The sequence below is a fragment of the Lytechinus variegatus genome, chromosome 4 (genome assembly GCF_018143015.1).
Source record: "Lytechinus variegatus isolate NC3 chromosome 4, Lvar_3.0, whole genome shotgun sequence".
NCBI lineage: Eukaryota > Metazoa > Echinodermata > Echinoidea > Temnopleuroida > Toxopneustidae > Lytechinus > Lytechinus variegatus.
In genome coordinates this window covers 36,492,559-36,519,455 of record NC_054743.1, presented here as the reverse complement: position 1 = coordinate 36,519,455, position 26,897 = coordinate 36,492,559, and the positions used below count along the sequence as shown (strand labels likewise).

The 26,897-nt window shown below is 37.4% G+C and overlaps 1 protein-coding gene across 1 annotated transcript; it reads right to left on the bottom strand.

Moving 5' to 3' along the window:
* Window positions 1-3,491: 3,491 nt before the first annotated feature.
* Window positions 3,492-26,897, bottom strand: LOC121413961 (recQ-mediated genome instability protein 1-like). The gene is made up of 15 exons (XM_041606985.1): window positions 26,849-26,897; window positions 26,585-26,616; window positions 23,552-23,668; window positions 21,781-21,927; window positions 20,739-20,849; window positions 19,129-19,248; window positions 16,977-17,110; window positions 14,866-15,039; window positions 13,984-14,356; window positions 11,397-12,111; window positions 9,648-9,733; window positions 8,851-8,958; window positions 8,170-8,211; window positions 7,602-7,670; window positions 3,492-3,814 (listed from the first exon to the last, which is right to left on the bottom strand). The coding sequence occupies exons 3-15, from the start codon at window positions 23,657-23,659 to the stop codon at window positions 3,659-3,661; spliced, it is 2,343 nt and encodes a 780-aa protein (XP_041462919.1). The 5' UTR covers window positions 23,660-23,668; window positions 26,585-26,616; window positions 26,849-26,897; the 3' UTR covers window positions 3,492-3,658.

Sequence of the window (26,897 nt, the reverse complement as noted above, 5' to 3'; positions counted from 1 at the left end):
TTTGCAAAGTCTGACTACATGTATGTACAAATTAACCCTATCTAGGCCAGGGTATTTTGGGAGTTCATATGGCCGGGGGGGGGGGCCTCCCAGGCCCCCCTTGAGATCTCGGCCATCGACAATGCGATCGTGCCGAAAATTGGCACGCAGGTTGTCTGGGATATAATCTACAAAATTGTATAGTAATTTATATTATGCAAATTGTTATTACGTAATTATGCTAAATTATGCGTAATTAGTATGCGAAATCATACTTTTTCCTCTAACTCCATAAATAAAGCTCCAAATGTTCTAATTTTTGGCATAGAAACTCTTTGTGATGTTCTTAGCAAATGTACATGAAAAAATTGTGATATCAGATCAATTTCTTATGTATTATATTGTTTTTTGCAATTTCTTATGTATTTCTTTGTTTTTGGACCCTTTCTTTTTCATTGTTTTTTCATTGAAATTCGTTGGGGACTCTTCTAAGATCATAAACAGCATAAAATACATACCTTTAGGCCAGCAAAACTAAAAATAATCATACATTTATGGATGAAAACACAATTTACATTGACTTTGTACACGAAATCACGTTTTTGAGCAATTTTTGGTCTGACATGCACTTACATAACATTGCGTTATTTCGGAACCGCGTACCCGGATGACGCAAAATTGGTCTCAAAAGTTGCGCAAGACTTGACTATAAAAAGTCAGCGAGCAGCGCGGTCAAAAAAATTTGCGCGGCAAAAATATCGCGCGACTCGTTGAGGGGGGGCCTCCGATGCCCCCTCCCCCGGCCTAGATAGGGTTAAGACTTATAATTTGTTGTTGCCACTGAAAGAGTTAGAATTAAATAATACACTGATTTAGTGCAAGAACTATGTGCATATGTGTCTGTAGGAGCTCCTATACGCTTGGAAAAAGTATATTCAAAGGGAAGAAAAAATGTTTAGAAATTAACAGAAAAGACAAGTCTTTGGTCTAAGTTTGAACATTTTTAATGATGGAGAAGATCTAATTTCATATGGCAAGCTATGGTTATGGTAATGGATTATTCAAGCATTCATCTGAAGCCATAGGCTGAATTGCAGAATAATTTGTACATCAAAACGGGAAGTGATGGTCAGAGAAGGAAAAATGAAGTTGTTTACGTACATGCTGAAATACTACATCAAAAAAAGTTGATGCCTCCCACAAAATTGCTGGAAGCATTCATCTGCATCCATAGGCTGAATTGCAGAATCTTCTTGTACAATACATGATAATAAATTCAAGAATTACACAATGCTTAATGGCTTAATGAATCAAAATAATTTGGGGCTGCGCAGGCAAATGCATGATCTCCCAAAGTAATCTCAATCAAGAACAATTCTAAAAAATCAAGCGCATCTTGTTTTTCAACAAATCAGGAGCACCCATTTAAGACTTGCGTACGACTTTCTGAGCTGCATGTAAAACACAACGGGAAGTGCTGGTCAGAGAAGGAAAAATGAAGTTGTTTAAGAACATGCTGAAATACTACATCAAAAAAAGATTGATGCCTCCCACAAAATTGCTGGAAGAAGCTTGCAAAAAAAAAATGGAGGTAGAACCCTCATGCAAATAAAGACACATGTAAATAACTTTATTAAAGCCTGTGTATAGCTGTGGTAAAGGGTCAATAATGTGATTGATAATCGAATATCATCTAATATGACAGTCTTACTGAAGCGTACAGACCGTTAGATATTTTTCCAACTGCACTTCTCTGAGAAAATTTCAAATATTCAAATCTTGGATATATAGCGCCCTCTCTCGGCGATGCTTGTTTTAAATTTAAAAAATGGGCATTCAAGCACTTATCTTATAAATTTAGTGATTAGATATCCAAAAGTTACAGACAAAGAACATATCTTGAAAGTTTCAGCCCATTCCATGATTTGGAATAGGATTTAATTGAAAGACAAAAACACACAGATATTTTAATTTGATCGGGTGACCCGATCAAGTTAAATTTCCATGTAAAATCGCAAAATTTATCCTGTAAAACACATTTTCATTTCATATCCTCCACATCATAACTGTTATAGGGCATATCCATTCATATTAGCTAGCAATGAATTGGAATAGTGATAGGTGCATTTTGGTGGATTTACCAAAACTATACACAAGCTTTCAAGGAAAGCAACCAATTCTGTAAAGGAAGGGCAACCAATCACTTGGATTATTAAGGGGAATACTGTATGACATATAGATTGACTGTGGGGTACGAAAATACATTTCAAGAAAACGTAGCAGGGAAATTGAGTGTGCAAAGAGTGGAAAGGCTGAGAAGTGACTACAACAAAGACAAAAACAAAACATTGGCTTTTCAGATGTGGGAAAGGGTAAAGCTTAGCTAAAAGGGGATACAGAGCAAGCAACACAGGCACTGTGTGTGTTTCCATGAACAAGAGAGTTCAGCTAACCATAGGATATCTTTTGCTCCAGGACCAAAGTGATCACAAATAAAAAGCGCTGAAAAAGCTGAAGACTTGAAAATAGCTGAAAGTGAAAAGAGCTCCCATAACTTTGTACAGAGGAATGCTTTTCAAAGTAAAATGGGGGCAAGCACATCATCTGTGTAGCCATTAGATACATGGTTGATATGGATGTGCAGGGGGAAGTGTAGGTGATGGTTTCTGAAATCATAGCTCATGAAGATCTGATCGTGAGTAAATCTCCGCAATTACGGAACAACTTTCACAAAGAGGATATCAGAATCCGCCTCAGAAGCTCAGACGTTGATTGTGACAAAAATGAAGAAATAAGAATGAAAGCAACAAATAAAAGAGAAGAAAAAATGAAAGAAAGAAACAAAATAAAAGATCCACTGGCAAAGAAAAGGAAGATATGTGCATCAAAACCTCAACAGAATGTTAATAACTAAAATGTGCTAGATTCTTCAGTTGGTGATCATGACGCAGACATTACAGAAAATTTTTGTGCTAAATGCAACATGCCAGGGATGAGGATGTGTGTAATGGATTGTTTGAAGGTCTTGAAAGAGATTGTTTCATGACATCTGCACTCGTTTTTGAGGTGACATGTTCATTTTCCTTTGCAAAGAATGCGTTGATGAATTGGTGTTTGATGATGAATATTAAATTACCACTACCAGCAACAAAATGCACTTAAAATCAATTTCTATAAAAATGGGGTAAAAATTAACTTGAAAATGAAATAAATGTGATGTCAATTTTGTATAAATGTCATGTCTTTTTTGTAATTAGGCCAATAGAGCAAATGCATAGTGGAAGTTTTGCGGTAAACACCACTGCAAATGCAGTCCAATTGTTTCAAAGACTTCATGATGAAAATTTTGTAAATATGTCAACATATTTTTCAATTTGGACTTTTTGTTGGCCATTATCCAATCAAGGTTTTAGACAGTAGCAGGATAGGAACTACTTTTCTTTTTTATGTGGTAAATGTTGGAAACCACTTGAAAATGTTCATTGGGTGGCTAGCCATTGGAACTTTTGGAGGTCTAGACATTTGGGTTTATTCTTGTATTTTTCTATCGTATGACGATCCTAGTGACTTGTATCCGATTCAAGAGCTCAAATAGGGATCACAAATATGAATTGGCTGGATCTGGCCTCACCTCAATTGTCATAATGCAGTAAATATCTATCAGGGGCAATAGGAGACGTCACGAGCTTTCCTCGAGGCACCGACGGAGGGCATTGCAATCATCCATGGTAGGTTGTCTCACGGCGATCAGCAAGGGCCTAGGACATTCTGGCCTCACCTCGATTGTCATGATACAGGAAAGATCTATCAACGTTTGCTGGCAACGGCCAATGCCCTATTAAAGAGATGAGAAAACATGAAGGAATAACATTAAAAAATTTGGAACATGTTAGACAAAAATTTCAAATTCAACTGATATCACTTCCCGTTATTACTCGTGATGTCACTTTGATTTGAACAATGACATCACAAATTCAAAACTTTAAAAATCCATTAAAAGTAAAAAAATAGCATGTGTATACGGTAAACCTCCCTCTGAAATACCTTTCTTGGTTTCATGTTTTCTTTCAGATTTGTTTCCACCCAGGCGCGCCGGAACCCTTTCAGTTTTTCTTGTGTTTTTTTTTGGGGGGGGGCAAAATCCCGAAGGGGGCACAATATTTTTGAAAGCGTGAGATACGGAAGCGATCGAGCGGGAGAGGGTGTGGTTGAGGGTGTAAAAATTTAGTGTAAAAGTTGCGTTTCTAAGAGCATTCAAAAATAAATTTCTTGAGAATTAAACAGTCTTGGGGTTCTTTTTGCTCCTGTTTCCTCCCTTCTGACCCAGATTGGTGTTTCTTCATGATCAGGGTCGCAGTTCCAGCAAATTACGAGCCTTATTGCAAACTCTATTGTTTCAAACCAATGTAATATAGGCCTTTTAAAGACTTTAAGATGACAAACATGACCGTATGCATCCGGGGGCCGCCGATCGAGAGGGCAAAATTCACAAAATTCACCCAAGTGTGCACGAAATCTTTCAATTTTATTCTAGAAAATGCAAAAGCTCCCCCATCACCATGGGCGGAAATCCCAGGGGGACAGGGGGGACGCGTCCCCCTACCATTTTGGAAAGGGGTACATAATATCAAATGTCCCCCTACTATTTGTGCTCTTTTATTATGGAAAAAATACATAATTTCAAATCGAAATTATACACATGTATCCTCGAATTTCGAAATATATATAAACAGATAGTTTTTGCCGGGAGTTTTTGTTAAGAACTTGGTTAGGAAAAGAAAAGGCATACCGGCCCAACTATTCTCCAGCTCTCATCTAGCCCTATATACCAGCCAAAGAGTGATGACATTGATGACATCGATGGCCATTGTCAATTTCATAACTAATAAAAATGATGAAAAAGGAAAATCGCCTCTGAATTTAGTGCATAGACGGTTAGACGAGAATGTTCCATACCCAGTAAAATCATACCTTTGTTAATCCAATTCACTTTCCCTTTATTCCAAATTTACTTGGAATATACTGAGAATATTTTCATTGTTTGCGTACTCAGTATAAAGAATAGTTTTCATGAGTTATGATTAATCCTTCACAATGAACTTTAACTATGCTTTATCCCCCAAATTTGTTTTTTAAACACTCTTTGACTATTAACGAGACTTATACTCCATTTTTACACAAAATTCCTGCCGTGGGAGGGGTCATCATAGGTAGATCAAGGGGCGAAGCGGCGGAAGGTGAGGCGAAAAATAAGATAGGACCGGGAAGAAAGTTGAATGATGGAAGGGAGGTGAATAATTGGGAAAAAAGAAAACTTTCAGGACATATTATAAAAATAATAAAATCGCTTGCGCTTTGCATAAATACACAGCCATCTTTTTATTTCAAAACGTGCTTGATTTTTTTTTCACTTTTGGATCGAAATACATGTATATAAAATCAAATCATTTATCTAAGAAGATATCCATCTTTTTCATAATTTGTAGGTTTAGATATTAAAGAAAATTAGCTTGCCATTCGGTTTTAGTCTGAAATGTATTCATTAAAAGGTTAAACGTTATCACACTGTAATAAGATGGAAAAGGGGCTTTTCAAAGGTATGTTTCACAGAGGAACTGTTCGTCAAAAGACGCCAGGCTTACTATGATAATGTCATTGCCCCGTCAGGGGCAAAATTGTTCATTTTTGACAATAGAAATGACAATTTTTGGGCATAAAAGTGCCTTCATCGTATACTTTTGTCCTTTAATTATTTAAAAATTTATCATTTTTCTACTTTCAGGGGGGCACATGGGGGGGGGCAAAATCTCGTTTTGCCCCCCAAAAAAATTTTTTTGGGGGGGGGGCAAGTGCCCCCTGCCCCCCCTCGCTTCCGGCGCCCTTGTTAAAGATATATAGAGAGAAATAGAGATGGGGTGGAAATTCCACCCCATCTCTATTTCTCTCTCTCTCTTTCTCCCGACAAAAACTACAGGGCGCTAATTTTAATCACCTCATATTAGCAGAATGACAAATTTTGAACTAGAAAATAAAACAGACATTTATCACAATCAAATATGGGCATGTTCAAATGGGTCGCTTGATCAAAGATAAAAAAGGACACTGCAAAAGAACTTTCACTATGAAACGGGGGCTAAGGGGGGGGGGGCAAAAAAAACAACTTTTTTTAAAGTGATTATTCAACAAGATGTACTTGAGGAAGGGGAACATATTAAAAATGGGCACTGAAGGGATCGGGGTTCAACGGGCACGCGGTTTTGTAAACTAAGACACGTGATGGATCTTTCCAACACTCCATCTTCCAAACTCATCAATCGCCTGAACTCGCTCTCCAACGATGAACATTTTGACTTACAAAAAAATTAGCACAACATATCTAAGTTAGACATTTAATGGTGGAAACTAAAAGTATAAACGACCCGAAACAAACGGTGGAATGGATGCAGCGCACATGGGCAGTTTACCGGAGAACCACGTATGGTGCAATAATACGTTTGCGATTAAAAAAATAGTTACAGGCATAGTTTGTATTTAAATTATGAATAAGACTTTGGGGTAAAAAAAAATAATGATTTCATATTTTTGTGCATATCAGCAGCATGATTATTATACTTTGTATGTTGGTATGCCATTACTTCTATTTTTCGAACGTTAAGACTGTATCATTGCGCGAGTGAACCCATTTTCTTGCTGGACGGACAGAAACCATGCATGCATCGCGGTCCTTGCATGCTAAGCATACCGTAATTTTTATTCGCTTACTTTCCTTATTTCAAGGTCGATTTTCTTCGTTCGAAATTGAAAATGGACTAGTATTGGATGTCTGAATGTAATATGCCTTTGAAAACGTGATTAATATCGAATACAATAATTTCATTCCGAAGATCCTTCTACAGGCAGACAAGTCTTACGTAATAGCACAGCGTTGTTTATCATTTCGTCCTTGGCTCAACGCTCATTTAGCTGGCCCGTGGTGGTGAAATCGAGACAAGGGGATTACCTGGCCAAGATGGGTTTATCGGGGTTGGAAAAGTTGTTTGAGATATTCCAAACACAAATCGGGGTATAAAACCGCAGTTTGCAGTCCGAAGTGAGGTCGAGAATCAAACGGGAAATTTTCGTAATGGATAAGTCTCCAAACTTTAAACCACAAGGTCTGGGGGTCAAATCCCAGCGCAGCACTCGCCTCCATTGGCAAAACTTTTACCTACGTTTGCCACTCTCCAGCCTGGTGGGTGTTTCATAAAGCTGTTCGTAAGTTAAGAGCGACTTTAAGAATTACTGATGAACCTGTCTTACGTGCTACATAATCACCAATCAGACTTTAATGGTGAATATCATTTACCACAAGAAAGGATCACCAGCCATTCTTAAAGTCACTCTTAACTTACGAACAGCTATATGAATTGGCCAGGTGTTGTAAATGGGTACCCGGTAGGAAGGAATTCCTTGAATGCTCGAGGGTCAGATCAGGAAAGCCATGCTAAAGCCGGGGTAATAGTACGCAGCGCTTAGAAATATTTGTATTACGCGCTATATAAATGTTACATACTATTATTATTCCAACCAGACGTTGGGTCTTTTTCCAAGAAATAAGGATACACTGTTCAATGTGTGCTTACCTGTTTAATAGTTTCCTTGATTTCAATGACCTGTTCCTTTCCGCACTTCTTCATTCTGGCTTTCATCTCCTTTAGAAAAAAAACAAAACAAAGAAATGCATGAAAATGGGAATAAGAATTATTTGATGAAGCAGAAACTGATCACACCAATTTCATAAGAAGGCGATTTCCATTATAAAATGTATCACAGAATTATATAATGGTTATAAATCTTTAAGCAGAGTTCATTGTTACCTTTATATTTAATTTCTTTTACCAAGCAAAATTTTTCACCAATCATGTTTCCATTCTTGCAAATACTTTTTAGAGTAAGTATACTTTGTATTTTACTTTGTAAAAATAAAACTGCAATTCAGACTTTGTCTGCTATAATTATCAAAATTGAATATTATTTTAAAAAAAATACCATCATAAAAATTAAAAGGGAATAGGACTACATGTATATGCATATAGGAAGTTAGTAGTGATGGGACTATAATAACAGAAAAAAGTATCACAAAACATTAAAAAAATGTAATGTAAAACAATCTAATTGGCATTGGAAATACTGAGATTTTAGTTAACTTACCATCATTTCAGAGACAGTAAAACCAATCATGTCAGACAAAACCTTGAAACAAAAAAGAATATCAAGAGATAAAGAATGTTTTACTTGAATTTTTAATGACGCTGGGCATGACCCTAGCATAAATACATTAACAAACTTGTGAAAGGGGTTTCAGTGTTTTGTCTTACTATTAATTTCACAAAATGACATTGTGAATAATATTTAGTATAAAACATAAAAATAAAATCATAATAATAATATTCCACATTTATATAGCGCTTAATACATCGGAACGACGTCTCTAAGCGCTTTACAGACATATTATTACCCCGGTCATCAGATCCTTGCATGCCCGCATACAATGTATGCACCTTCTCCGCTCCATGGGAAGCATTCCAACAAGAGTTCCAAGACTCAATTGCTAGGCATACTACATATCGTCGGCCTTATGCCAAAAGGGCCTTAACTGCGTTTGGCCATTCCGAGATAATGGCGTTTAAAGGTTTTGGCCTCTCTAATAATCAAAAGTTTGTGGTCGTTTTTTTTGCTTTTGAAGCCAATTTCGATAAACGTGTTAAGTTATTAAGTTTTACATGAAATGTGTTAAATTTATTATAAAATATTCAGAACCCCTAAAATCGGGTTAAGGCCCTTTTGGCATAAGGCCGACGATATAGGCTTTCACAGATCATCAGCATTTACCTTGTCTGAGATATCTACATCCAAGGACATGGTGCCATCATTGATTTTAGCAGCGAGGCTCCAGGTTGGGTTATGAGACAGGCTTGATACAAGAGTCATTATAAAACCCTGTAAACAAATATTTATGAAAATATATACATCAATTACCAAGAGTTTCTGGACATTTCCATAGAATATTCAAATTTTGGTGCGGCTGACCCCATGTTTTCCCCCGTTCTTCACTTAAAACAGAGCCATTGTCTTCAAGCACATTTTGGCTCCCATTGACAGTCCGTCTTTCTGCAATTACAAAAATGCAAATGGCAGATTGACATATTTAAAGATAGCTTTAGATTTTTGTCCCACTGACAAAGAACATGATATGAAAATGCTACCGCCAGTGACTCCTCAACGTCCGTAATTCGCCGCCGGCAGCCAACAAGATTTCCCAGACGTCCACAAGTTGCCTGGCGATCGCAGGTCTGCGGCTTCTGATTGGTCGGTTGTGCCGACCAATCACAGCGAAGCGGATTCGGCACCTTCGGCACACAGCTTACATGTACACCATGAAAGGCGCGCAGCGGCAATTTTACACATTGCCTGACGAAGACTACCAGTTGCAGTAGGAACGTTGCAATAACAGATCAACTCCTATAGCGATGAAAATGACTAACCAACTATTTTGTACCCCTTGAACCCCCTTGCAAATGGCAAAGTGTCAGGCCTCTTCCCAATTATAACTACAAAGCTTCTTGTTGTCAACCCTACTAATGATACTATGATAAAGTTATACAGATACAATTCTGGTGACAAGGTACCTTGACATCAAATCGACAGGCTTCTTTCTTCTCCAGCTGGTTGACCATCTTGATGAGATAGACAAAAGGACGGGCACACTGAGGACCTGGATAAAGAAATGTAATATTTATGATATATGTATTCCATACAATATGCTGAGTATGCCCACAGGCACTGATATATAACAGTTATACATTAACACCATCTACATGTATAAGTCTAGTAAAATATATTCTTGGAAAGCATAAACCGATGTTTTAAAGGGGCACTCCAGGCTGAAAATATAGAGCAAAATTCACAGAGCAAAAAGCTGAAAATTTCATCAAAATCTGATTACAAACTTATGACTAAGTTATGGAATTTTAAAGTTTAGCAATATTTTGTGAAAACACTTATTATCCACATTGTCAGGATATGTTCATCAGCAGGGCTGATAATGTCACATCCCCACTGTCCCTTTTCTTATGTTACTACATGAAATCATAATTGTTTCATTATTTTATACATGTGTGAATGACATGTCTCCCTTATAATGAAATACGTTGCAGCAATGAAAATCTAGTGTACTATCAGTATTCAATCAATTCTTTTTAGTTCTTGGTACAAAAATATTAAATAAACCTCTAATTTAATGTAACAGAATAAAAGTGGGGATATGACATAATCAGTTTGCTTATTGAATATTCATGAAGACATGCCTATAACTGTTTCACCGGAATAATGCAAATCTTTAAAATTCCATAGTTTTGTTATTCCTTATCCAATTTTGATCAAATTTTTTGTGTTCTGTTTGTCTGATTTTTCTTTGTCTATGCAAATCATATTGGCCCGAATTCACAAAGGTGGTTTTGAAAACCCCACGGTTGAATCCATGGTTTATGCAGATTTTCTGTATAAATTACGCTTAATTAAGTACGTATCGGGCGCATGTATAAAAATGTACAATGCTGATGCGCTTTTGTCAGTGTGCCAAATTGACGCCTGTTACCATGGTTGGATACGCTATTTTATTCACTCATTAATTCAAAACAGTGGACTTACGAATGAAAGAGCGTAGATAACCAAGGCAACAGGCGTCAATTTGGAGCACTGACAAAAGCGTGCATCAGCATTGGACATTTTTAATATATGCGGTAAAATAATTATAATTTATACAGGAAATCTGCATAAGCCATGGACTCAACTGTGGGTTTTCAAAACCACCTTTGTGTGAATTTGGGTCTTTATTTTGTACCTGTGTCCTGTAACACAAAGGTTAGCGATTCAATTGAATTGAATTGAATTGAATGCAAGCAATGTGTTCAGGATCATGTTTCATAAAGATGTGTTGTGATAACAAAAACAAATGAACAATATTGATGACAAATTTTGCTATCATCCATTCAAATTGAATTCAGAAGGGTTTCCTAAGCTTTAAAACTGTTATTGCGTACATCATTTGGTATTATAACAAGTTTTATTAAACAAACCCTGGACCAAGTCTTACGAAAAGTTGGGAGTGATCCGATCAATCTCAACTATGGAAAGCCAGCAACATCAACATCTATTATGCATGTTTATCCAAAATATTTTCTCACTATTTTGTATATTCATGCATTTATTGTTTTCTTGAAAATTTGCTGTGCTTCTCTTTGTTTACAAAAAACATTGTGCAAATTTCCTGTAGAAAAAATTATGACACTGATGGATTTCCATAGAGTTACGATTGATTGGATCAATTGTAAGTCTTTGTAAGACAGGGCCCTGGTTTGAATGTATTTGTAACTCACCAGAGTGCATTCTCATTCTCTTGGGTGCATTCTCCCCCTCTTCAGACTTCACAAGACTTTGAGCTGAAACAAAGTCACTACCCTCTGGACCTCCTGGCACAGGATCAACACTGGTCTTCCCAAGAGTCCTATGGGTGGCATCACCCAGGCCCTGCTGGGAGACCGGTTCTGTCTTGATGATCCGTGTAGCAACAGCCATCTTAGGATTCACAGACTGCTTCACACCTCTATCAAACCCATGCTCGCCACCCTGCTTCGTATGCTGTGTTCTTGGCGAGTTCATGGCTTGGACTTCAGGTGATACTGTCCTTTGAGGTCCTTGCACCATTCTTGAAGCATTGTCCCTTGCATGGCCAGGTGGCTTTATCTCCCGCTTAAAGAGGGGCACAACATTCGATGCAAATACAGGTGATGTTTTTGGTGCTGTAGCAAGCTGGGACTTGCCAAAGGGTTTACTAGTCCTATCACTGTCTTGAAATACTGTGCTAGCATTTGAGACAGGTTTGACTGAGCTTGATTGCCGGTTTGTGTGACCAAAGTCAGTTGGTCCGATGGCAGTATTAGGTCTATGGGAAGGATCTTCAGTAGGATTGTTTGGTCTTTGTCTGTTCTGGACTGGTTTATTACTGCTCTCCCATTCCATGGCTAAGAGTTCCTCTTCATCAATATCCTCAACTTCCCAATCTTGATGAGCGATATTAGGTTCCGTCTTAACCTACACATAATGAAATAAGACGGTCAGTGTCTGATATGGTAAGATGCCCCTTAGTCTACACCTACTCTATTCTACTTTTCAATTCAATATCTTATCCCACATGGTCTATTCTTTGTTAATCTACACCCTGTCTAATAACAATTTTGTCTAATTTTTACTACGCCAAATTACTATTTTGTCTTACTTCCCGTTAGGATAAAATTATTTCATTTTTAACCCACTTGGTCTAAGACCGCTTAGTCGCTATCTAGAAGGAAAAAAGAAACCTTTGGAACGAGAAAGCTTGTGCGAAAACAGAAAAATCAAAGAAATAAATCAACAAAATTTTGAGAAAAATTGAATAAATAATAAGGAAGTTATGATCACTTAACTTTAGATCATTATTGTAATGTAGACCCTCCTGTATCGTAAAGATATGTGATGTCACATGTGAACAACTTTCCCATTAATAATGCTGCTCCCTTTATCACATCTATCAGTAGATCATGTATTCTTTCTATATGAGGGCATGTAGACAGATTTTCAAAGAATACATGATGGATGAAGAGTTGTGTATCACCATAAGAGCAAAAAGAGACAATTTTCTGGGTATCTTATACATGTAGTTCATCGAAGGGAAAGTTGTTAACATGTGACATCACACATCTTTGTTGCAGTGCCAATTGGAGGATCTCTATAGCATATAAAGTGATCGCAATATTCAAATGCTCATAACTTTCTTTTTAATTGTCCGATTTTTCTCAAACTTTCTTTGATCTTATTCCTTGATTTTTCTGTTTCCACACAAGCCCACTTGTTCCAAAGGGTTCATTTCCCTTTAACTGCTTATTAACCATATTAATATGACAAATTGCAATAAAATAAGGAAACAATTCAGATATCAGACCATCTGGGCATTAGACTAAATGACACTTGATGAAGTGAATATTGGACCAAGTTTTGGTTGGACCAAACGGTAATTTGACCAAATTGATGGTAGACCAAAGGGTTCAGCCATGTTGTTAGATGACCAGGGGACTAGACCATCTGCTATTAGACCAAGTGGATACAAACAAACCTCTGATACATGGATTAACCCATAATCTACTCAAATCAGATGGTACCTGTTTAAAGACTATGGGAATTACAGAAATTAGCAGTCCATCAGTTAAGAATCGTTTTCAAACTGTCTGAACCCGATTCTCCTACCTTAATTTCACTCTCCTCATTTTCAAGGGCTAAATGGTAAACCATTACATGACAAATCTGATGCCTTGCATACAAGTACACAACAAGAACATGATATACTTTGGCTAAGTCATCAAACTAATTCTCACATCTCTGAAGAGCGCTGGGAAGTTATAAGTGCTAGATACCTGTATTAAGCAAGTATGTATAATAAACAAATATATCAGGCTTTGAGAAAGTATAGTGGAATTATTTATCCAAGGTTGGTCTGGCAAGTACTATTTTTCCTGAGGGGCGAAGCCCCGAGGGAAATATAGTAGTTTTGCCAGTCCAACCGAGGATTAATAATTCCTACTATGCTTTCGAATGAAACGCCTGATATATATGTTTTATATCCTACTTTTAATAATTTGTAACCAAAATCTCTGTACTGAGCTTGCAAAGTCCGGTTACTTGAGTTGAATTATCTACTTTTCTCCGAGCCATTGCGCTCAGCGGAACGCAGATTAGTGCCTGCGCCGACGCATCGCTGGACTTGCCGGAAGAGAGAGCGCGCTGGCCGTCACGCAACATCATAGTTGAAATATCTTCGGTTACATGATGCTACTTGAACCAAACACTATACAGGATTCAATCTATGTAAGATATAATGTAAAATATTTTGAAGTATAGATTTGTTGAATAGACTGAAGTACACCAACATACCTTCTGTGCTTCCTTCTCCATATTCTCCAGTTCCTCTAGCATGAGTTCATCCAACCCCTCATCAAAGTCATCATCTAAGAAAGCATCTTGGATCCCCGCAGTCTTGAAGTCTTGGTTCGACCGTGACTGACCTTGGTGGGTTCGGAGATGACCAGCATGTCTGGAATCTTGCACTGACCTTGGGTGCTCACGATTCCAACCCTGTTGACCGGCGGGGTCGATGTCTTGGTTTGTCATGGAGTGACTTTGAATTGATCCTTGATGAATGGTCGGTTTCCTGTCAGAGACTGACCCATCATGCCCTTGACTCCGTCTCTGTTGAGTGGAAGGGTTGGTTCGTGGCTCCTGCTTTATTGGAGCCTTGCTGTGCCAACTGAAAGTACACATATATTCATGAACATTGCCATGTGCTCATACTACTTTAATATACATTATAGTATTAACCTGTTAACGACTACATGTAAATCATTTTGCTATAAGACATGTTCTCCATAGACTCCAGCTGGATAAATGCAAGCTTAGTCACCAATGGGTTAAAAAAAGTATTAATGCTTACATGTATAAATGCATAGACCTCATTGAACGATGTATCATCGTAACCTTGCTGTAGTCAAATACAAGTTAAATATTGGATATCACTTTAGGTGGCAACTGGCAGTGATCCTATCATGCAAGAATCTTATATAAAACTGAGGATCCAGCGTAGACCATGACAAATCGATGATAATCTTTCATTTTATTGAGATTGTTAAATTCGAGTTCAGTATATTGAATTATTTTACTTTTTTGTTCAGAATATCGTGAAAATATATAAATCAGCATGGTTAGGAGCTGATGTTCATTCCTCATGCGAGATTTCAGGCAATGCCACAGAAATCTCACCTCGGAAGTGCACTGCGTTGATGGCAGGCCTGTTGCTGATTATCACTGGGGGTTGGTTGATGTGGTGCAGCAGCGGTGAAGGTGGCCTGTCCTGTTGTGATCGCAGCAGTGGTAGCGTTGCTGGTTGCATCCTGGTTGATGCTATCAGTTGGTCTGTCAGGGGGAGTCACTCCACTGCTCATGAAAGAGAGATGAATAAAATAGAGATCAAACGACTATCAGAAAGTCCCTGGTAACACTGTGTTCTGGTACCCATTTAATAACAATTTCCTACAGTAATTTTGCCATTACTGTAACTGCCATGGAAAAGTTTCTTGACTACCGATTCCCGTTACTATGGCAGTTGTCATAATAGCAAAATTACCATAGTTGCAACTCTTTAACTCAATTATCATAGTTGCAACTTTAATTAGAACTTCAATATTGAATCTCTATAACTCTTATCATCAATGATTTTCTGTTACTTGTAATTTTGTCTCCCCCCCTTTTGTGCATTGAGCTTCTCTTATGAGATGGATATGGCGCGTAACATATTGCATATATCATTATTTTATATGGAATGGGCTCCAAACTATCATTAAAATCTTAGATTTTTAATAAAAGAACTTCCAATCTTATTGTGCCAAATGTTGATCACGGAGTGGACGTTTTTTCTGTGGTAAGATCTGCTCTCTTGTGGCCACAGATTGTTTCATGAAAGTTGTCAGCACTGACCAAATTTTTAGCTCTGACAAGTTTGGTGAAATCCTTGGTTTTGATTGGCTGGGAAGCACTGACCTCACACTGTTTCCATAGTAACTTTCAGAAAAGGAGACTTGCCAGTGCCTACAATCTTCATGAAATGGTGCCCTTTATTCCACTTTAAGCACTATTTGACTGATGACAGATCGTTTACAAACCGCCCTTGTGTATAAAACACACCCCAATTTACGGCCTCAAAAAAAAAAAATACCGGTAAATAAACAAATGATTCTCCTTATGTTTCCCTTACTTTCTTTAAAAAATATGAAACAATTCCGACGTTTATTTAAGAGTTATATGAGGCTGAATATTACCCTAGTTTAGTTCCGAAAGCAAATTATGCAAACAACCAAAACCTATTTCAGCCAAATGTTACGAATATTAAGACTTCAGATCAAAAGGAATTTAGCAAGGCATTGTCTTCTCTTCGGCAGTGATTTTTCTTATCCGTGTGTGTAATTATGAGTACCTAATATCTCTGTATGGATTCATCAACCGCATCCCCCTGTTTTTACATTTTTCCTTCGGGAAAAATTTTCAATTCAATTTATTTAAAAAGTGCGGTTTTACACACACATATTTATGGTATATCTTTTTATTCCTACATGTACTTTTAATGTTGTAATCATGAAATGACATATTTGGTCTCATCATCAATGCATTTGATTAGGCAACTAGATACTGGCACTTTATAAATCATTGGTCCTGTTGCATAAAAGTTTACTATTGTGATAGCTTTACCATCCAAATGTAACTAAATTGGCAATGATGCTTGTCAGCCAATCAAAAGTTCTTTAGAAGTTATCAAGGGATGGCAAAGTTTCCACAAAGCAACTTTTATTTGGTTTATTTCTTATTCATCTAATGCCAGTTTGTCCAATTGCCAAATCGTCTACTATCATTTGGTCTATCATCAGTTCGTCCACTCACCACATGGTCTACTTTCATTTAGTCTAATTGGACTAAGTTTTAAATTGTTCAAAATGAATGAAAATGAAATGGATATTAGACCAACTGGTTATGAGAGGAAATGGTCATAGACGGAATGGTGATTAGACAAAGTGATGATTGGACCAAATGGTTGTAAGACCAAATATTAATGGACAGAATGGCATTAGACTAAATGAAAGTAGACCATGTGGTGAGTGGACGAGTCGGCAGTAGACGAATAGGCAATTTACCCTTGTATTTCACAGGGGTCCAGGGAAGCGTACCATGAAAGGACTTGTTGGACATTTCATCCAGCAAAATCAGACAGTTATGATAGTAGTACCTCTCAGCTAATCAAAATCAAGGAAAGTTTTCAGATGTCAAAATGTGATTATACACTCAGCTGGACTGGATTGGCTGCTGGACCATTGGTTACTTACATCGCTCTTGCTAGTATCTTCTCTTGACTGTTGGCCTCTTTCAGTGCCTCTACCTCACCACCAAGGACCTTGACATGGGTAGGTGTCACTAGGATTACACCAAGTCTACACTGCATATCACCCGACAATATGATCTATTATGGGAACGGTTAAACGAAAGACATAAAGACGTTTATTATGCATTTTTCTTTAGCAATTGAGAATAGGGACCATGGAAATTTACCACAAAACAAAAAAAAGAAAGATCTTGTTTCCGCCAATGTGAATTGGTTCCTCATAATCACACTATGGATCATCAGTGTTTTGGCCATGTAAGTTCTGGGGCCCGTCTTACAAAGAGTTGCGATTGATCTGGGCCCCGTCTTACAAAGAGTTACGATTTATCTGATCAATTTCAACTGTATGGAAATCCATCCATACCATCATTTTTTTTCAGGAAATTTGCAAAATATCCTTTGTAAACAAAGGGGAAAACTCCAAATTGTCAAGAAAATAATGAATTAATGATTATACATAATATCTAGAAGATATTTTGAACAAACATTCAGTTATAAGATGACTTTGCTGGCTTTCCATACTTAAGATTCATTGGATCAATCATAACTCTTTGTAAGACAGGGCCCTGATCTATTGCAACTATGGAATGCCAGCAATGTCATCATCAAAAAAAAAAGTTTGTTCAAAATTGTTACTAGAAATGGTGTACATGTATATTCATACATTATCTGTTTTCTTGACAATTCAAGTATGCTTCTTTTTGTTTTCAAAGGACATCAAACAAATCTCAGAAAGAAAAAAATGATGACATTGTTGGATTTCCATAGAGTTACGATTGATCGGATTGATCATAACTCTTTGAAAGATGGGGCCTCGGACACTTCCCCTGGCTGTCCAGAGCTGTGATATGTCATTAAAATCATTCACTTGCAGACCTTCAAAAAATTAAATTCAAATTTGAATACAAAATATCATAGGCCTATATTTTTTTAATGATATCAAAATATAATGAAAAATATGAATGCAAATAAGCAAGAGTGAATCAAAGAGAGAGAATGGGAGGTATATGCACTGTCATGTTATGAATCATAGGTCTTAGAACAAAATAGGATATGCCATTCCATAGAATCCGAGTTGATGAATTCAAAGACCTGGGCCTCATCTTACAAAGTGTTGCGATTGATCCGATCAACCACAGCTCTGGATGGCCAGCTACGACTGCTACGTCAACATATAAAATGCAAATTTGTTCAAAATATTTTTTTAGATATGATGTATATTCATACATTCATCATTTCTTTGAGAATTCAGCATGCATCTCTTTGTTCATAAAGGACATTGTTATGATGGTATGGGTGGATTTCCATACAGTTAAGATTGATCGGATAAATCATAACTCAAAACGGGGTCCAGCTGTGTGTGAGATGATAGGCCTTGTGTATAATGTATACAGGGATAGACTGTGATACAGCCGTGAGAAAGAAATTTTGGGGGATGAGCACAAGTTTCAAAGTCTCATGCCTAAAACGTGAAAATTGATACATGTGTACAGGTAAAATATCGAAGTTAAATTTCTTATGTGGTTCTTTCCTAAGATTTGTCTTTTTTACTAGTTTATGAAAAACGATAATGCTTTAAAAGGTAAATGCCAGTTGTGGTAACGATATCAAAATGACATCATACAGAATCCAATGAAATGACCACCAAAGCATCTGTTTGTATGAATGAAAAATATGTGCCAAAGGATTCTGGAAGAAATTGTGTCATTCCTGAGAAATAAGCAAAATAAGCGAGGATTTGGGCACTTCCGTTGGGTCTATATTCCAGCAATAATAATACACTGTCCCATGTGCGCTTATCTGTGTTGGTGATCTTCCGTGTAAACATTTTTCAGCGTAGATTTCAAGATTACACAAAATTTGATTTATGTAACTGTACCAGATCTAGATCTTCGATGATATACTGACAATTTAGCCTGGTTTTGCAGACTTTCTCATGAAATCAGTGTTTACTGCAAATACTGGCATATCTCTTTAAGATTATCAAGGCTTGAATGGAGTGAGAAGGAAAATTATTTTTCACAGAAATTAAACATGCCGTATATTTCCATATTCACGTCGAAAGGATGACCCTGAATCAACTTTAACATACTGACCTTTGCTCCTGGATTGATTTTAGAGGTCAAGCATGGCACTGGCCTGTATTCCATGGCCTGGATAGTCTCTTGTCCATCGGTCAAAGATAGCATCAACAATCGGCTGGTTGGCGGCTCAAACTGAACAAGAAAAAGACAAGGACAGATCACTGACTTTTTAACTATCAACACACGGAATGCAAGAATTCATCAATGATTTCAGAAATACACATACAAATCATAGCACCTTACTCTAGGTTCAAATGGGTAATAAATTTTCCTAATACACTAAACATTGGTAGAATTTTAAGACAACTATGATGTTCAAATGAAATAAGATTAAGAATGTGTTTGTACAAATTTTCAATACTGAAATATAAGGAATCAAGTCTAGGATCACACTATCAGGACTCTGTGCAGCTTTTCCATTTTTAAAGGTCAAGTTCAACCCAGAAAAATGTTGATATCAATCAATAGAAAAAAAAATTAAACACTAAAACATTTAAACATTAAGCATAATGTTGAAAATTTCATCAAAATTGGATGTAAAATAAAGTTACAATTTAAAGTTTCACTTATTTTTCACAAAATAGTTATATGCACAACTCAGTGAAATGCAAATGAGAGAGTCGATGATGTCCCTCACTTACTATTTCTTTTGTTTTTTTTAATCATTTGAATGATACAATTTTTCAATTTTTACAGCTTTAACAATAAGGACCAACTTGACTGAACCATAAAATGTTAAAACAATGGTAATACCACATGTTCAGTGGACAAAGGGGAGAAAACTTGAATATTTCATATAATAAAATATAAAAGAAATAGTGAGAGATGTCATCAGTCCCCTAATTTGCATACCGTCCAGGATGTGAATATAACCTTTTTTTCTGAAATTATGCAAAACTTAAAAATGTTACAACTTTTACATCCAATTTAGATGAAATTTTCAGTGTTTTGCTTGTTGGATTTTTTCTTTTTACTCTGGAATCTTCCTCAAACACCCCCTTCCCCATTCTCCTATCCCTGTACCTCAAGCGAAGTTCGTGCAGGCTCCACTCCACTTCACTACCGCTACCCGAACTTCGGGACCGTGAACTTGATCTGATATTCCGAGTGACAAAGATGGGATCAAAAAGTTATTTATTGTAAAAATTAGAGAAAAAAAATATATCGAGAAAGAAAAACAGCTTAATATCCTACTCTACACCCTTATTTCACTCTGTGTCCATCCTCCTGTTATCCTCAAAATTGGTGATTTTGGGCCAATATCTAATTCCTCACATGTATTATTCATGGCCAATTTAAAAAAACATCGCATTTGATTGGTCGCAGGTCAAACACCATAAATATTTATATGATATTGGATGACTCAGAAAATACCAGAAATATTCTAAGAGTTTAGGAAAATATTCAATGAATCAGTTAAGCTATTTTTCTTTCTCGTTATATTTTTTTTCTTTAATCTTTACAATGAATAACGTTTTGATCCCACCTTTGTCACTCGGAATATCAGATCGAGTTCACAGTCCCGGAGTTTGGGTAGGTGCAGTGTAGCGTAGCGTTAGTGAAGTGGAGTGGAGCCTGCACTAACTTCGCTCGAGGTACTGTCCCTGTACATCTACATTTACCTTTCCCTGAGTAGGTGGGGCCGCTGTGATCAAGGCATTCTCATTTTCTCGACCCTGCAGCTTGGTGAGTTGAGCATATGCTGGGCTGGAAATATCTTGAATACAATTCACCTAAAACATATTCATTCAAAATAAATACAATGTTTACATAAGTAAGAGTATTACATGAGAATGAAAATTGAAAAACTAAAAAAAAAAACCAATAAACAACATGCTTGCATGCATCGAAGCACATGAATAGGGCATATACATGGTTGGAAATCATCTGCAATATAGATAGAGAACAAAATCAATGTATACAGAGTTAAAGTATTACATATTATCATAAATCTACTAAAACAAACATGCAGCTATGCAAACATTCAAACATATTAAAGACAAACATGAAACAGTTTTGGTTAATTTGGGTATATTTGCCTATCAATAAAGAAGATTGTCTCTTGCATATGATGTTCACGTCGGCATTTATGTGCGACTTAAGTCATACTTAAAAATTTTTGTGAAAAACCCCCTTAGGACCGTATCTGATGTGGAGGTGTATTCAATATGATTCTTTTTGGGTCAGACTTACATGTACCTCTTTGTGGAACACCACCTGTCCTTAAAAGCATAAGTGAGCTCATTTGTTTGATATCACTAACCACTTTCATACTGACAGCAAAAGTTGAGTTACTCCGGAGTCCAGAAGAAGTTACTCCACTTTGGAGGGCAGCAGGAAAATCCTAGGATTATTTTGATCAGGATTCAAGGAGTACTCAACCCACTTCAAGAAGAGGGTTACAATACAAATGGAGTTAGTCCGCACCGGTAGTGCGGTATCGCCTATGGCAACTTCATTCATGTCCGCAAGGGGGAGATTCCGCGTCACATGCCTGGAAACCACTGCAAATACTCCGCTGGGGAGCTTGCCAGTTTGAAAGGGGGTGTAATGTCAGTCCGCATACAAGCATGTCAACTCAATCCAAAGTTATTCTGGAGTAACTACACTTCACCTTTAGTATGAAAACGGCCTAAAGTTCATGAGTTGTGACATGTTTCTCACCTGTAGGGCATAGTTTCCCTTGAGTTGTGTTTTCTTGGCTTGTTTGATCCCAGCTGGCAGGCATGGGGTGGCAATCTCAGTTAGGTCTGAATCTAACCATTGCTCATACACCATCTTACATAGCTGACTCCCAGAAAATGCTGTACCCTGCAGAAAAAAATAAAAGTCTGGCAATATGAATTCCTGAGGAGATACATGTTCAATGACAGAGCGTTTCAAGAAACTTTTAAAAATATAAAATGAATTTTAAGTTCCCTAATTCCTTGCAAAACCAAGATCATGTGCTCTTTTAGAAGTGTTATGAATTTATAATAATATATCGCTATATTTACCCAGGAAACCCACTTCAGTTCTGAAAACCATTTTCCCAGCAGGCCCCGCTATTATTAGAAACAGATTCACTGGAAATCAGAAAATAACACTGGTTTCTTTGCCCCTTGAAATCATTTTGTACATAATACATAGAAGGATACAGGGGCTCGTTTCTCAACACCATCATAAGTCTAACTTCTTGACTAAATTGGAGATGGTGAGCTCCTTGTCCGCTGAACGTTTCACGAAGCCCTCTTTACCAAGATCGGGTACAACAACCTCACTAAATTATTTATGACACCTACGAACCTGTCACAACTTCTTTCTTAATGACGTAGTGTTATCACGTGGGTAGACTATGACATGCAAAAGTGCCTCGAAATTTGAAATTATAATCTTACATAATCTATCATAGAAGTTGAAATTACATTGCAAAACAAGTGGGATAGATCATTAACTAATAATTGTAATGTACAGAAACTTTAAAAACTGTTGGTAAAATGCCACAAAACCATTCATTTTGAAATAGTAAAATAATTGAATGGATAAAGAATCTACCACATCAGGTCATCCATAACTGGACTCATATTTGTAGTTTTCAGACCCTTATCATCAGTATTCTAATAAATGTTATCTCTAATTTATGCAGAGAATTTGTAAAATTGCATGTTTCTTTATCGAAAGATTTAAACAATTTATGTTACACTATAATTTTGATGATGTTTGGAATCATAATAAAGTGTATAATTATCATCATTTTACAAAAAAAACCTTTAAGCTTTACTTCCGTAAGTAAACTATTGAAATTTGATGTCCCCGGGGTACCCATCTCAATGTCCACATGTGATCTTTTAGTCATGAAATAAATTTTTCATAATTTCATTTTCTCAACAATTGAATGCTCCCATCTACATGGTTGAAGTATGTATGATGCATATTTTGCCTCTGCTATTATTGATTAGATGTATTTCCAAATTCATCACAATACTTGCAGTTTTCTCACAATTTACTTCGTGACAATTATGCCATTTTGTGAGTGGCAGTGACTAAGGCTACGTGTCGTCTGCCCTTTTTTCCGATTCTATCGATATCAAGGGATTCTACATGTAGTTAGGAAGCCTTTCGTGAAACAGGTTTAGTAAGATTGGAACTAACTCCAGGGATATTGAACTTGTCCAGGTGTTGAAAAACGAGCCCCAAGTTTCAACAGAATGGCCATGTAATGCTCATCGTCCATTTTGCAACACCAATTGGCTTTAATTGGTTACATTACTGATGGGAGAATCTAAATCTAATGATCTTGACATCCAATGCTTATAATTTTCTCATCATTTATATGTCAAAATTGTCCAATTTACTGATCTCATTCTTTGATCCTTTTTTCTGTTTTCAATTCAAGCAGGCTAAATTGTTGCAAAGGTTTTATACTCCTTTAGTTTGAAGATCCCTGTAAAATTACCTGATGTTCTTGTTGTATCCATTCAATACAGGCTTCTACCCATTCTCCTAGAACAGAGATATGACGAGATTTTAACCAAGCCTTCACACCATCACAGTTAACACCCATTTTATCATTCTGCAAAGAAAATATATTTAAAAAATGAATATAAATACCATGCACAATAAACATGACTTCATACACTACAATGAATCTGGTCCTCTCCAAGGAACATGTATTTGCTACAACTGAAGGCATTCTGAGGTTTGGCTGAAGGAGTGCCCCACATTTTGCATTTGGATCTAACAAAATTGTGCAAACAAATTCTATAATAAATCAATAGCGCACATTTTGCCATATCAGCTATCTGTGTATCAACTTGTTGACATATTCTTTATTAATATCAAATCAATTTGGTGGAAGTTCTTAGCAATCAGTTAGATCTAACACGTTGGCTGTACGTACATGTACAGGCCAACTCTTCAGTCTATGTATTGGTGAGTGGAGCCAACGCAGTTCAGGGAACAACCAAAATACAGACTGAATCTTTTGGTCAAAAGCTGAGCTAACTCCGCAGACAAAAGTTTTTTGTGGAGTTTAATTTTTAATCTAAACAAAAAAAATCAGGATAATGCTGACACGTACGCCAAAGCTAAATGTAGGTCGCTTTTCACAAATTTCAAAGATATTGGCTATTTTTTAGACAATGACCGTCCGCTAAGTTTGGGCCCAAAGTCTGCGCACCTAACAAGATTTAACATGAATTTCTTCTATGTTTCACAAAATTTTTCAGTTAATATAAATGCAAGGGGGACTACGCAGTCTTGGGGGAACTTACCATTACTATATACCCAGTTGCAGTGTCTCCGGACACCGGGGGGGGGCACTCAGTATAAAATGCATAGTGGGTATGTGCCGCGGAGGGGACCCCCATTTTTACACTCAAATTTCCGTTCCAAGGCATAGCATTTTTGCCTTGTTGAGAAAAAGAACACAGAAAGCCGCTCCAATGCATAGCATTTTCTTCTTATCGAGAAAAAAGAAGAGAGAAATCCGCTCCAAAGCTTCGCATATTTTTCGTTACGCCGCTCCGATCGCGTTGAATGAGCTGCAATTTTGGTGAAAAGCGGCCGCAGAGCTCGACGGAGCTAGGCCGCGCTTGCTGCATCATGCATGCATGACCGTTCCGTAGGGAGGCATACGCGCTCACACGCTGGCGATCAGTTCCAAGGACCCCCGTTTTCACAAACATTTGTCGTTCCGAAGCCCGTTCCGAGGACCCTCCTTTTTACAATAAGCCCGCTCCAGCTCCAACCAAGGCCCCCGTTTTTTGTATCGCTCGCGGCACACTTTTTTGGTCGAGTGCCCCCCCCGGACAATCCATTTAGAAAGTCATTTCGAAGAATTTACAAGTAAAGTTTCATCAATTTTTACATCATACTCTAAAATGTTAGTCATGTTAGTAAGGAAATATATAGGGCCTAATAAGTAATAGAGAACAAAATAGAAGAGTATTGAATTCATACTTTTTAGTGTAATCCAAAGACAAAAAAGAAGGCTTCAAAAATATTAAGTGTCCGGCACCGACCCCCCCCCCCCCCCATCCTACCAGTACCACTACTAGTACTGGCGGGCACTACTCACCACCATCGGCCATCCTACCGACGTGTGTCACGGGGCGAGAAGCCCGTGCCGCCCCGCATTGCCGGGGGAGCAAGCGAGCTCCAGGCCGGCGCGGCGAATCCCTAGCATAGCACATGCACGGTAGCAGAGGCAGAGTATGCAGACGCAGTGGCGGCACCAAGGGGGGCATGGGGGGGCATTTGCCCCCCCACTCAGAAGCTTTGCCCCCCCAGAAATTTTGAGGACTTAAAAGAAAATTATACAGTAATTTGTAAATAAGTAGATGCTGTCGTACTACATATTCAAGCTCAGCTGTGAAGTGCTCTAAAATACCATTTTCTGCTCTTCAAAACTTGAAAATTTTCTCACTTAGTCGCTGTTGGCTTCCTCGCACACTATTAGTTTGTAATAAGTTTATATCGCTTGTTATATCTTGCATTAAGGCAGACATTTCAATGTGTGATACACAAGCTAATGTAAGTGTTAAACTACAGTACATGGCGTGTATTCTGTCGTCAGCAATGTTTATTCTTTGGGGGGGGGCGTGGAGGACAAATACTCAAAGTCTGCCCCCTTCCTTGAAATAAATATGCATCTACTCATGTAAAATTTGGATTAAACTCATCGATTTGCTTCATTAACAAATAAGAATGCTTGAACTCTTCGTTCATAATTTGTCACCGTCATGGTTTTTAGTGAAAAAGTAAATAGGCTATGTAAAGATGTGCAATCTGCGATGGGTGTTCTGTCCCCTCCCTCTTAAATTTTTGACCTTTCCACGAGGGGAATGTCTGTATCTATTAGGCTATATTCTCATAACAAGACACCCAACTATAGTATATTTGAAAATAAACTTTACCCTGTGTATTAAAAACTTTCCTGTCTTCGGAAGAAAATTATTAGGCCTATGTATGAAAAAAATAAGATATGAAAAAGAGAACAGAAATTAAATATTGAAGTCTTTTACAATGCGATCATGCATTTTTTCTGATGTGATACAAAAATGTAAAAGTAGAATAGGTCTACGCCTTAAGATTACATATATGTAAATGTTCAGTTCATGATCTAGTTTTGATCAATAACTTTGCTCCATTAAGCATTACCTGATTTTACAAAAATTTCTGTTTATATCAAGTGTAACAAAAAAATGTTTATTGGGGCCACTAAAACTCGCGCTTCGCGCTCGATTTTTCCACACATGCAAAAAAATTTTTTGACTGCCCTTGCCCCCCCAATAATGTCTCTTGCCCCCATTTGCCCCCCCACTTTGAAAATCCTGGTGCCGCCACTGTGCAGACGTCAGACCTGCTTCATCACAAGTTGACAACATTAAGTTCGGTCATAACTTCACACTTTTGTGCACTAGTATTAGCGGGAGTATTTTGCACCCCCAAAAAATGAAGAGTAAAACACAAAAAAGTAAAGGCTTACCTTTAACGTTAGAATTTTGGACCATCACACATGTAAGGGTTTACAGACATACACAGTATTGTTTGCACTAGAAGCTTTCATATATATTACTGAGGACTGCTTGATACATGTAAGGGAGGGGAGTGCGACTTTTGGGAAAGCTGCTAAAGCTATGGTCTTGGTTATGAGTTATCTATAGAATAAAGCCTTTTAATGTTGTGTGACTTTAAAACTATCCTGTCTGAAGTCTGGTTCTTGTTCAGGTATTCCACCCCTTTCACACATACCAATCGAATCTCGCGCGCATGTAAACAGTCGGTGGCGTTAAAATGTC

What these genes read in the sequence shown, in the direction of transcription:
- LOC121413961 (XM_041606985.1), bottom strand. Translation starts at nt 23,659, where the DNA reads ATGGGTGTTAACTGTGATGGTGTGAAGGCTTGGTTAAAATCTCGTCAT. An exon ending in CAACGCAGTGCACTTCCGAG is followed by an intron (nt 14,357 to 14,865) that starts GTGAGATTTCTG and finishes GTGTACTTTCAG; the next exon opens with TTGGCACAGCAAGGCTCCAA. An exon ending in TCAAGGAAACTATTAAACAG is followed by an intron (nt 3,815 to 7,601) that starts GTAAGCACACAT and finishes TCTCTTTAATAG; the next exon opens with GGCATTGGCCGTTGCCAGCA.